Source organism: Haliaeetus leucocephalus, unplaced genomic scaffold (assembly GCF_000737465.1).
Source record: "Haliaeetus leucocephalus isolate CR32 unplaced genomic scaffold, Haliaeetus_leucocephalus-4.0 Scaffold173, whole genome shotgun sequence".
Taxonomy (NCBI): domain Eukaryota; kingdom Metazoa; phylum Chordata; class Aves; order Accipitriformes; family Accipitridae; genus Haliaeetus; species Haliaeetus leucocephalus.
Genome location: NW_010972609.1, coordinates 14,725,350 through 14,738,185, shown reverse-complemented (window position 1 = coordinate 14,738,185; position 12,836 = coordinate 14,725,350). Strand labels below are relative to the sequence as shown.

General features: G+C 40.3%; 1 protein-coding gene across 2 annotated transcripts in view; it reads right to left on the bottom strand.

Moving 5' to 3' along the window:
• The window catches only part of OSBPL5 (oxysterol binding protein-like 5), a 64,683-nt gene that overhangs the window by 36,189 nt on the left and 15,658 nt on the right, over nt 1-12,836 (bottom strand). For both annotated transcript variants that reach the window (XM_010563873.1, XM_010563874.1), the window contains exons 4-7: nt 10,599-10,679; nt 9,830-9,931; nt 8,016-8,219; nt 2,165-2,249 (exon numbers count right to left, since the gene is read on the bottom strand). In XM_010563873.1, coding sequence (XP_010562175.1) covers nt 2,165-2,249; nt 8,016-8,219; nt 9,830-9,931; nt 10,599-10,679 — 472 coding nt within the window. The remainder of the gene's footprint in view (nt 1-2,164; nt 2,250-8,015; nt 8,220-9,829; nt 9,932-10,598; nt 10,680-12,836) is intronic.

Below are 12,836 nucleotides of genomic sequence, written 5' to 3'. Positions count from 1 at the left end.
TATGATATTTGATTGAGAGGTACCTCAGTTCCTCCTCCTTCCCTTGATCGCATTAGCTTTCCATCTAGCCTTAAGACCCTACTATAGAGAAGCAGCAAAGTAAAGGGAAATCATTCTAAATCCTAAAGTAACTCTACTTTGATCTGCTTGGCCTCTGAGTGCTTCCCAAGAATATTGGCCAATATCTTGGCTTTGAAAATATGTCCCAGTAACTCACTATTTTAAGCTCTTATGATACCAGAGACATGTAATAATTCACTGGGCAGAAAGCTTCCCGCGGGCATTTAAATACTGAAAATTCTCATGTGACAGATATGGTCACTTTTGTACTTTTTCAGCATGTGGTACCAGACAGAGAGATCACAGCTAGAAATGTCTTACCTCTGATGATCTCTTGGGAGCTATTGCTAGCTTGGGAGCCTTTATGGGTAAGGTTAGTTAGAACAAATCTAAAGCTACTCTACTCCACATAACTGGCCTATGGCAGTCATCGTAAAAAGAGAGAGTAGAAGTTCAGCCACAGGTCTCTTTGCCAGGCTGTCTTTAAGGTTTAATTATTAGATTTCCACCAGAATGAAAGTTTTCATTTAGAAGATAGCTGAAATGCCAGAAAAAAAGTACTTTATGAGACAGCAATTTGTCTTGAACACATACAATGACCACATTGGTTGCTTTGCACATTTTCTAATTAAGTTAATGGAAAGACAAGTTACATGGATCTCTAAGGAAATAATAATTTAGAAAATAGGGATTGACAGACAGTTGTTGAAGCTATTTGGTTGCCTAAGAACTCCGTGGGACTGTTCCGTATATCTATTCTGCGGGCTGTCTGTATAACCAGGTTTGAAATGCCTGTAATTTAGCAGCTTTACCCCAACAGCACTTTTTTTTCCCAAGAGACTATTGTATCAATCTATCCTTTTCTAGACAGGTGATATTTGGAGCCAGGTTGGAATCCTGTATTCCTTTAAAAAAATAAGATGTACTGTTCCATAAGCTGCAAAAGCATAATATTCAAAGAAATAGATGTGCTTCTGTGGCTTTATACAAGTTTCACTTATTTTCATAACATTTCACTACCCTGACATCTGCAAGCAGCCTTCAGTGTCAAGATGGTATCCCTCACTATGAACAGCCCTCTTTGCACAATAGTAGGAAGAACAGCACGCCAAGCCTGTAATGAAAGAACGTTTCCTCCTATTCTAAGTGCCATGTCAAAGGTGCATTTGGCATTGTCCCATTTCCAACCTTTAGGAATATGTAAAACTTAATCACTGGACCAGAAGGACACACTGCTTTCAAAGCCCACTGTGCTCCATAAAAAATCCTTGTGTCCTTGAAGTTACTGTAGATGAGACCCAAAGGAGCACATGGGCTACATGAGCACCCTTGGTGGGGTGGGTGAAAAATATCCATAAAATGAACAGCCTGGGTTAATTTACTATGGAAAAAAAAAAAAAAAATACAGTAGTCTGAAGGTCAAATGGAATGAAAGCATGTTTTTAATCTTCTTATCTACTTACAAATCACTGATATTTTAGGTCCGCTAAAGTAATTTATAGAGATTTTCACATAGCAACTGGCATGCCTGTTATATATTGACCTAAATTTACCTTCCATAATTTTGTGAATTTCCAGAATGGTATTTTACATGTGGAGTCACCAGCATCTTGGCCTGCTATACTGTAAACCAAGGTACAGCAAGTCTACAGGAAAATTCTGGTGGCTGAGAGACATCTATCAACAGTTCTTCAATATTACTATGTCATTTTCCTCCAACAGATCCCTATCCAGTGTAAGACGTAGGCAAATAATTCACTAAAGTCTCTGCTGAACTGAGGAAACAGTTAAGCCTCCCTCTCATCCCAATTTTGGGATCAATTACTTTCATCCTTAGTATATACTGACTTAGTGTTTTTTCTCCAGCTACAAGCCTAGGTCCTTCTTCCATACACATGGCCAGAAAGGTGGCTGTTCAGTGAGGAATATGAAATGTGCCTATAGTCTGCTTGACCTATTCTGCCCATTGCTAACTAACAGCATCTCAAGCTGGGTGAGCCGTCATTTTTTCCTTTACGTACCAATTTTTTTTTTGCATCAACCTATTTTCTTAACTAGCACAGAGTATGTGATCTGGAGAAAGCAAACAAAGACCAAAACTTACCATCTGATTCAGAGGCTGCTCTGAAAATCAGGTAGCTGCTGGGAAGAGGCTGAGTGATCGAACCAACGTTTTCTCCCTTTGGGCCCTGGAAACGCACACAGACAAAAAGACATAAGGCACAGAAGATGCAATGGACCGTTCAACGTCTTTCTACCCTTCCTGGGCAGAGTGTGTTTGTGATAGGAAAGAAGGAAGGAGCAGATGGAGTAATTTAGAGAGACTCATTAGTAATCATTATATTGCTGCTGCAGCTCCAAAGCAGTAATGAGCTCTGACGTAAATGGGGCTTGGTCTAACCTGTGCTCAGCCCCAAACCTACTCTGTTTATTCAGATCCTCAGGAATGGAAGAATCTCATTCCTGTCGCTTGGGACAAAAACAGTCAAATATTTGCTATTAGCCATCTTTGTGCATGTGCTGGTTTTGGCAGGGGTACAGTAAATTTTCTGCCGATGGGAAGCGGTGAAGGAATTCCTTGTTTTGCTTTGCTTGTGCGTGCAGCTTTTGCTTTACCTATTAAACTGTCTTTATCTCAACCCATGAGTTTTCTCACTTTTACTCCTCCAATTCTCTCCCCTACCCCACCATGGGAGGAATGAGCGAGTGGCTGTGTGGGGCTTAGTTGCTGGCTGGGGTTAGACCACAACAGTGCAACACCTGAATGGACTGCTCCATGCGGTGCATGTACACTAGCAATGAAACACCCTTTATGTGTCACCATAAAAGTGGCAGAGCCCACAACTTGTGCTGTGAGTGCCTCTCACAGAGAGGCAACAGCAGCTTTTCTGGAAGGAAGCAAAGGGGAAACTCCATCTTGCAAACCTGTCTGTGGGAAAGGAGGAGACAGGGAAAACCACAGGCTGAGGACCAAAGGTCTCCCAGCCTGGGCGCATGCTGCTGGGTTGCAGCCCTTCCCCTCTACATCCTGACCCTTTGAGAACCTTTATGCTGTGGAGCCTGGGGTGATGGCCACTTCAGGCTTTAACAAAAACAGGCTCTGCTTGTTTATGTTGCCTTTAGTTTAGGAGCTGTGGCAAAAAAGATTATAGTGTCTTGTAAACATCCTGCCACAAGCCCTTCAGCATGACCCACCAGAAATGATTTCCAGGGAGGCAGAGTCAATCTTGGATTAGGCACTTCTTTGCGCAGAACCACAGGCTCCCACCTTGATCTTCTCCCTGTTTTCTCCTCTCTTGAGTTCCAGAAGCTGCTAAGAAAAAGCAGTTCCTGTACCTAGTGAGCACAGCTTCATACTTTCCACAACCTGGCTGAAATAAATAGGAGTCCCTCCTCCTCCCTTGCATTTCCAAAGTGACACCCAGCCTCCTCCAGTTCCTTCTCTTCCTCACTTTGTAACAAAGAACTGGAAAGCAGATCCTTTTCCAAATATGCAGACATCATGCCAGAAATAAATGCAGAGCATGACCACTATGCCAACTGCAGGATGCTCAAAAACAGATTTCCTTGAGTAACTAGAGTACACGACACAACACTGAAAATCTGTAGGCAAATTTTTGTATTTGAGTATGACTCTCCTCCCCTACATGGGCCTTTATAGTATCCCATCCTGCTCCTTGAAAGGACTTTGCCCTAGCATTAGTTTGTAAGCAGGAAAACTGTGACTGCTACTGAAACCTGCTCCTGTATACAAGTGTCTAGTAGTTAAATGGTACTTTTATTCGGATTTTTGAGTTCTACTCAGGAAACCAAAATTTGGAAAGAATGAAGAGTGCACGCATAGGACAAGCATCAAATTGTGTCTGAGTGTATGCCACAAAGATGCAGTGCTGAGAAGACAACAGTCTCCAGTCTAGCTTCTTGTCTTCACATCTGTGGGGTTCTCCTGCTGCTGCCAGAAGAAATTGGGATCCTTGTTACTCACTTCTTTTTCCCCTCCCGTCTCCCACAAGAGGTTCACAAAATTAAGACTGTTTAAAGGCTTAATAGTCAGGACTGGCAAAGTTGAGATTTGATTAGTAAACCAGAGCAGAGCAGCTTAAGACATTACTAGTGACACTAATGCAATCAGGCATCATTCCCGATGGCATTTTTCCTTTCAGTAGCTTGCAGCTGAGCAGGGTGTTCAAGAACTCTTGATAACACCATTACTTGTGTTTTCAGTGCAGAGGTTGATATTTGCTCTGTTGGAGAAAAATCTCCACAACGAAACAGTACAGATCCAGGGAACCATTATTACAAAAGGCAGGGAGAAGGGAAGGAGGGGATAACACAAGGTTTTAACAGACATTTAGGCATGTCGTTAAACATAAGGAGCAGCCAGGTCACTCTGTCAAGGAAATGTATTCAGTAGCAAGGCATGTTCATACATGGAGGGGGCTGTTTCCCACAGAAAGAAGAGGAGAAGAAGAAAAGAGAGGAAGCCATAAAAATAAAGTCAACATCTCCACAGAGTAAATCAGGTTCTGTATCTGCATGGCAGAGATAATGATGCTTTCTGCCTCCCAGTCTCTGAGTATCATGCCTGTTCAGAGTTTAAGACCTCTAAGGCAATGAACATCTCTCACTAAAAGTGAATGTTATCCCTTCTACACTAGGACCTGGAGCTGAGCTGCAGCCTCTAGACAGTACAGCTAAGAAGGGATCATCTTCAGATCATTCCTGTCTTTACATTTGGTTTGAGGCTCAAAAGGCATTACTGAATAGGGGTTGATTAGGCTTTGAAAAATGGAGTGGACTCACACTGGTTTAGATAGTATGACAGGATTCTAGTCTGGATCTAGTCTTGGAGAATCATAAAACAAAGCTTAAAAAAGGGGAAAAAGTCCCTTTCATTAACAGTACTGTGGATAACTGTAAGGATGAAGATGAAACTGTGTTGTATTACGGAGTAGAACAAACAACTGTAAAAGCAGCAGCACAAGCCCATTACCAGAAATTTATTCTTTAAAGAAATGACTCAAAGTTCTTAAAATCAACAAAATTCAAATTATGTATATTCCCAGATTCAGTGGGTCTGAGCCCAACTCATTTAGCACTCTAAACAAATGTCAGAACAAGCTGTAGTCAATAAAAGCCTTCCCACACCACGTTGTTCAGCTAGCTTCTGAGCAAGCTCAAAGGCAAATACGAACTATTTCAGGACATTTTTGGGGGACAGCCAGGCAAACCCTGCCAGCTGATAGCTTGAAAAGCCAGGGAAGCAGTGTAGAACAAAGGACTCTCTCCCCTCAGCGATATGCTTCTAAGATAGCTCTAGACACCAGAGAGCTTTATAGGAAAACCAGTTCCCTGTTGCACATATTTAGCCTTCAACTATTAGTAATGATCTTACATCTTACCTAGCTACCATTTGAAGGGCACCCCAAAATTTCACCTTGCTCTAACTGAAGTTAAATGCCTGCAAACCAAATTTAATTGGTTAGCACAACTATAAAGGCCTAGGGCAGTGCTTGAACCAGACATTTGTTACAGGGCTGAACCCCGCTGTTAAATCCAAACATCTGCTGAGCAGCCAGGCCAACACATACAAAGATGCTCATTAATTACCCTGGGTTATCTATGAGTCCACTGATGTGAGTCAAAGCTGGACCATCAACTCTAGTCTGGAAAATCCTTGAAAATTTCACAAGCCATCTTAGCCAAAATTGAAAGTTGTTTGGTCAGATCTTATTTCTATTGTAATGGACAGTAACTTGGGCTTTTTGCTTTTTTTGCTTGGGCTAATATATATTTCATGAGAAACAGGCTTTCTTTGCACAGTTATACATAACCAATTTAGATCAGTCAATTCTGTTCCAGTTGCTTTAAAAGAAGGCCACGAAATGACATAAAATGAAACAGTATTTTTAGCAGTTTCAGCCTTAAACTGTTGTCAGAGTGCAGACAGCTTCTTTGACATCAAGCAGTTCACTGGTGGATTTCTTCTTGATACATATTTTGGTGTTCACCTTGTGGCTGAAAGCATCTATCACACATAATAACCCAGGCCGAACTCAGGTTTCACGAAATATCCTACTATGCAGCTCAAATGTAGCTTTCTAAATATCTGTCTCAAGTGACTTAGAATATTACTTTGACTTAAAAATTCAAATGTCTTGGGACTTCCTCTATTACACAAACATTTTCAGAGATATATTCCCTTCATATTTAATACACTAATTCCTATTTCTGTCATATATTTTGTCAAGAGACACAAGAATTAGATATACAAACACACACAAAAATACATATACATATTGATAAAAGCTACTCTTTCTTTTAGATGATTCATAACAAGGGAGGGGCATTCTAGCACAACACTTCATATCTGTCAGCAACACTACTTTGCAGCACCTGACTGCACTTTTGATTCTACTTTTTCACTACCTCTCCTGACTCTGCTTTTCAGAAAAATTCAGGTGACCTGTCAAGTTGAAAGATTTTTTTTTGTTGATGGACAGCAAATGATCCATAACCTTCTTGGGTGTATGCTCTGAATTAAAAAAGCATCAAAATCCTCAAAACTGAATAAGAAGCAAGGTAGCAATGAAACCTTTGGGACTTCAAGCAAAAGCAATGCATCTACGCAGAGATCAGAGCTGAGCTACTGCCAGAAAACAGCAGCTCTTACCCCTGGTTGTTGAGGTTAATTTTAATTCTCTCCTCCTAACTTATTGAAAATTGCAAGACTTTTTATAGTGATTGTATAGCTGTGTTTAAAACTGTTCAATTAACTGCAGGGATGAGCAGGAGTGAGACTACTTGATCTGCTCCCACAGGGCTTCTCCTCCATTTTGTTAGATCTTGATGCCAATGACAAATGCCTTCTCCACTCTTGCGTGAGTCTTTCCAACTAGATTTACTCTGCTGACCACCTTGCAGCAAGGCACTAGCTTGTAATGCCTTGCTTACACTGGTGATGTCTCCCAGAGAATTTATGTTTGCAATAACTCTGCTGAATCACTGTCTTTAATAGGGAAACAAGAGTTCAAGAGCATTTAAGTTTTGTCTTCAGGGTATCCAACAGATGTTGCTTTCAGTGCCTCTCAGGAGGCACTGGGGTCTTCCTCTTTGCTCATAGGCATTAGATAATTCTTTGCTTTTTGCCTATTCTTAAAGGAAAGAAAAAAAAGAAATGCAGCTCTTCAAAATTTGCAAGGAGTTATTTTCAGAAGTGCGAGAAACTATTAATCATTTGTGTTACAGGGAGATCCAGAGGTCACGGCAGGAGCTACTGTGGGTACAGGAAGAGACTGTTTCAGCCTCTGAGTAACAACAGACTGAAGAACAACTCAAAGTGAAGGGGAGAAAACCTTCCTATTTCCATTTCAAAGAAGAGAAAATTAAGGCAACCTATCCAAAGTTACACTTTTGTGGAAAAATCAAGGCTTGAGCAGACCACTGAGTTCCAAGTCCACTGCAAACAAGCCCAAACCTCAGAGGCATTAGAAAAAAAAAAATAATCAAATTATTAATCTGTTTTTTTGTCACTTTGCCAGCCCTCTTCCAGTGTTGTGCAAAGCATTTAGTGCTTTGTGTGTCCTTGTTTTGGGGAAGTCAGTTAATTGGGTCTATTTCTCATCTCATTTTAAAAATGTAGGCCATGGCTTGATATAGCTTCTAGGTATTGATCTTTTTTCCTGCACTAACATGTTCCCCCTCTCCTCAGCCTAGGAATGCATCTATACACCAAGAATGACACATTTGTATAACTAATCACAATGCACCACGTTCCTTTGGTGTCACATCACGACACCAAGCTTCGGTGTCTTTAATCTTTTTATGTAGTCAATTCACCATCACTAACAGCAACTGAATAATTACAGACCTAGATAATATCAATCCTAGATAATACCAGTGCTCAGACACTTTGGCAACTAAGAAGAGGTTGTTTGACTCATCAGGATTGTTACCTTTACAGCCCAGATTGATTGATCCAAAGGATGAAAAAGTTTAAAACAGAAGCCATCCTTTTTGGAGGGTCTCTCGATCAGCTCACAAGAATGGAGCAAGATTGTCCCAACCCACTGTCCAATCTTTGGTGTCTTATAAATCAGCAGTACTCCTGGTTTCAGAACACACCACAGCTTGGTCCAACTCTTCAGAGTCCCACGAATCTGGAGGGAAGCAGAGAGAGAACAAAAAGTTGCATTTATGTTGCTCCTTAAAAGAAAAATAGCATTTATTCAGTATTTATACAGTATTTCCAGTATGTGTTTCTCCCAAGGCCACACTACAATACGCTACCTTAGGTAAATACACTGCGTTATGTGAAGAGTCTTAGGGATCTCATAGCAAAATCCCAGACCTTGTAAATCTGGCCATCAGAATCTAGTCTTCATATTTTTATTACTGGCTTACTGTTAGCAGCTTGCTTAATTTTTTAGGCAGCCAGCAGGGCTGGCCCATGTGAAAGTGATTTGTTAATAATCATGGAGGACACGCCAATTAGAACATTGCAGAGAAAAATGTTGTAGCTAGTCTAACTTGACTAATAAGTCATTTTAATAGTGTTCTGCAGAACAGAGCTATTAATGAGTTTTGTCAAATACCCCATTTTTAAAAGCACCCTCTCCAGCTGGTTTATTTCTCTGTCAAGCTCAATGCACGCTCTCTTTTGTATAGAATACATTAAATCTGATAGCATATATTAAATATAACATCTTTAAGAATGGGGGAGTTTCTCAGTAAGGTTAGATTTTTGCCTAAGGTCTTGTCTTCAATGTACATGGGCCAAACCTCAAGTCTTATGTCAGTGTTCTGGTTTTGTGGCTCAGCATTATTTGTTGCTGAACCAGAAATTTCCAGCCACAGCAAACATGAAACAGGTATTTTGTATTTAAAAAAAATCAATATTTATCTGTCATCAACACTAAACACTATGGAAACATTCTGTTGCCAATCTAATTTCTCAAATAAACCATAAGCATCTCACTTTTCTGGCCTTTAATACTGATTGTATAACAATGTTGGAGGTTTTTCACATGGGTCAAATGCAATTGTATTGTTTCATGAAAGCCCTGAATTACTTTTTTGGGGTTTTTTTAAGAGCTATGTGTCTGGCTATGTTTGGAAATTAACTTTTGCCATTATAAAAGGGGCAACCAATTCACTATCAGTTGAGAAGACTAAACGGCCCCAAACAAGGAGAAAAACAGTGCTCAAAGGTAACATCTCTCAGTGTTAATGCAAATTTATTTTGCCACATACAAACTTGCAGGACTGCAATGAGAACCTGTCACAAGTTGAGCCTTTGCACAAGGAGAAATTACAGTTGTCATCAGGTCCAATATGTTTTGTTCTGTGCTGTGACAACATAAAATCCAACTGTCAATAGAACAAGCTGTATCTGCCCTTTTCCAGGCTGTTACTCTGTCTATTCCCTCTTCAGTACAAAACCACATCTATGGGAAGAGGCCACCAGACTCTTTCAGAGCAGAAGAAAGAAACATCATCACTTCCTTTCGTACTATGCACTTTTTGAGACCTTGTTGCTACTTAAGGACATGGAATAGATGGACTGAGTTAGGTCAAGATGGAAAGTAAATATTCCCCATAACTGCACTTTTACAGCAGTTATTTAAGTACAGCTTTACAGTAACTTCAACTCAAAATTATTCAGTCTTCCTTCATTCAAACAAGTGTTAGTGCATAAGTCTCAGATACATCAACTACTTCTCACTTATTTTTTCCTACAGCCTCAGAAGCAATGGTCTGTATTAAATACCTTCAGCCAGTCAGCTGTGATCACTACACTGGGATCCTTTAGCGCACTGAAGAGTTGTTTGGTAGCTCTTTTCTTCTCTTGTCTGTAATTTTTTTTCTGTACCTGGTTGACAACAGAGAAAATATAGCAGCTGTAATGATGGCCTCTTTTGGGGAGAAAAGAACACAATGCATTAAGGACAGCTATGTATAGCACAGCTAAAACTTGACCCAGCACACGTTTCCCAGAAATGAGCACAAGGAAGAACAAAAACATAACGAGATAGCAGGTATTTTCTTTGCTCCTGAAGTTCCACTAAACATAATCTAATTTGGCTTTTCTTTGGGGGGAATGGAAAGAGGCTGAATACCCCAGTCCTCCCCACCCCTCAAATTAAAGAGATTAAATCTAATTTCATCCAAACTAAATTATTTATACTTTTGGTTTGGTAGACAAGCAAATATTCAAAAATAATTTGCTCAGATTGCCTAGGCATACCCTTCCAACAAGACCAATGAAGGATTACAATCCTCCTGAGGTACTAATGACTCTGGAACATACAAATAGAGTGAAATAATTACACTGATTTGTTCTGTTTGCAATATATAATCTAATCCTATACATATAAAGCCTGTAAATGCCCTTGGCCTATAATGATTCCTGGAATAGTCAGAGGCTTCTCTGGGTCTTGGGAAATTACTCAGAGTAGTTCCCAATGGTTTGTTTGGAAGGTACTACTTGTTTTGTAAAAGGAAGTCAGCTGATGCTGACTTGGCTGCTTTGCACATACCTTTAGTGTTTCCTTCTTCGTGAATCTGGCTGTGGGAGACACACACTCTTTGTCAGACCCATTGCAAAGCTTATACTCGATCTAAAAAAAAGAGGGAGAGAGGAAATAGGAATGTGTGAGCATGAGGAAGTTCAAGTTATGCTCTAATGAAGAGTGGTTTATAACTTCCAGGAATCCATGAAAGAGCTGATTGCAGACTTCAGCAGCAGAACACTAGGCAGGCACAGAAAATGCATATTTGCAGTGCAGTCCAAACTTTCTTTTTATATTCACAGTTAGTTGGAAAATTCCCCACCAAATTGTCTTCATATTTCTACCATGCAGACATTAATCTTGGTAAAATTTAAAAAAAAAAAAAAGAAAAAGAAATGCCAAACCCCTATTCTTATTCCTAATTTTGAAAACTACCCATCTCTTTTCAGATCTGAAAGCATTTCAATTACTGGAATAAAAATTATGGGAAGCTGGTATAGATATTTCAGAACTAGAATTGATATTGGCAATGACCGTTGCCCCGGCTGAAATGTCCAGAAACATGAGTGGGCAAGAAATGACCTAATCATGTTACAGATAATACAGGAAATCATCATCATCTTGGCCTCGTGAAGCAAGGCACAAAATACACAGTCACTTCAAATCATGTTTGATAGTGTCAGTGCTGTTTAAATTAATTTTCAGAGACTACAGACTGATCTCATGATTGTGCTGATGGGCTGAAGAATGCTTTACTTTTGTTAGACATGGTCACAATATTACTGTTCCCAAATTAACGTACGCTTAAAAACTATGGCTCTCTGGAGCCCAACTCACAATGAGGACCCTTACTTGGATAGGTACTGTCAGCAAATTGTCCAAAACCTGGGGAGGGTTAGTGGCGTGAGAGCTATGGTACAGTCTGGACTCTCCTACTTCTTATGTGACCTTGGGGAAATTACTTTCTCTCTCTGTACCTCTTTTCCTTCCAACCTTTCAAGTGTCTGATGCATTCAGACTGTGATCTTTTGGGGTCAGGCACTGTCTCTCCTACTTATGCATGACAGTTTTATAAAAAAGCTCAGCCCTTGGCCACCTTGATTTAATGAGTACGACACAAAAATGAGCTGTACTAAGGAAAAAATGTATCAGATATAGTTCTCATTTATAAATTCACTGCTATGATGTGAAACAAACCCACTGGGCTCTCAGACTATCTCTCCTTTATGTCATGAGTTGATGCAATTGTTTTACAGCGCCTTCAGTTTTGAGAGACCCACTTTCTTTTTCCCTCCCAGTGACACAGAAACCTCTCTGGCTACTATAGCCACAAACCATCCTGAACATTACGCAAGCAGGAAAATATTTAATGACAGACGGATCAGTCATTTTCACCTGACTTGGATAAAACCACACAAATGCACAACCAGATCACAGCAAACAGGCCATCAACTATGCTTTGGAGACTGTGGCAGGAGCAAAAATGGGAAATAAGGGTGCATGCTCAACTGAGTAAAAGTCTTTGTGGATGATGCAGGATTAGAAATTAGGGGCAGAAGGTGCCATCTACAACAGAGCCAGGGTCACTGTAGAACCTATTACTTGTTCTCATATAACCTTATAGTAGTCTTTCACTAGAAATGAAAATTCTGTGATAGCGCATAAAGACCAATGAAGTCCCTGATCTGACCGTCCAGTTTACAAGTCAACTTGGCATTGGATCCACTCAAAGAAAATGCCAGCTCTTGGACTCCTGCAAACTATTCAATATTTGTCATTTTTCTTTTAATAGAAAACTAAGCCTGCCTCCTCTACCTGCAATGCAGTCTCTGATGCACATTTTGTGTTTCGGCGCATGGGACTTCACTTTAAAACCACAAGACTTATGGTGGGGACTACTGCACAGATATGATGTCTGAGCAGAGAACTGTGCCCACAGGGTCTTTGTCACATTTCAAAGGGCAGCGGTAGACATTTGGGAGATATGCTACAAGCTTCTTTATGAGGAAATACTTCCAAGTGCTTAAATGTCTCTGAGCAAGAATCCTTTGGAATTATAAGATTATGCTTTCATGATTTGAGACGTGTGTCCTCTGAAACTGGTGAGAAGAATTCTCCCCCTTTCTCCCTATTAGCAGGGAGAATGTCCTGTCCTTGTGATACAACTATGAGCCAACTGTTTATTGGTAATTTCACTCCCTCCAGTCCAAGAGATCAGACGCAGAGAGAAACACTGCATACTATTCCTCATTAGCCAGCGTGAGA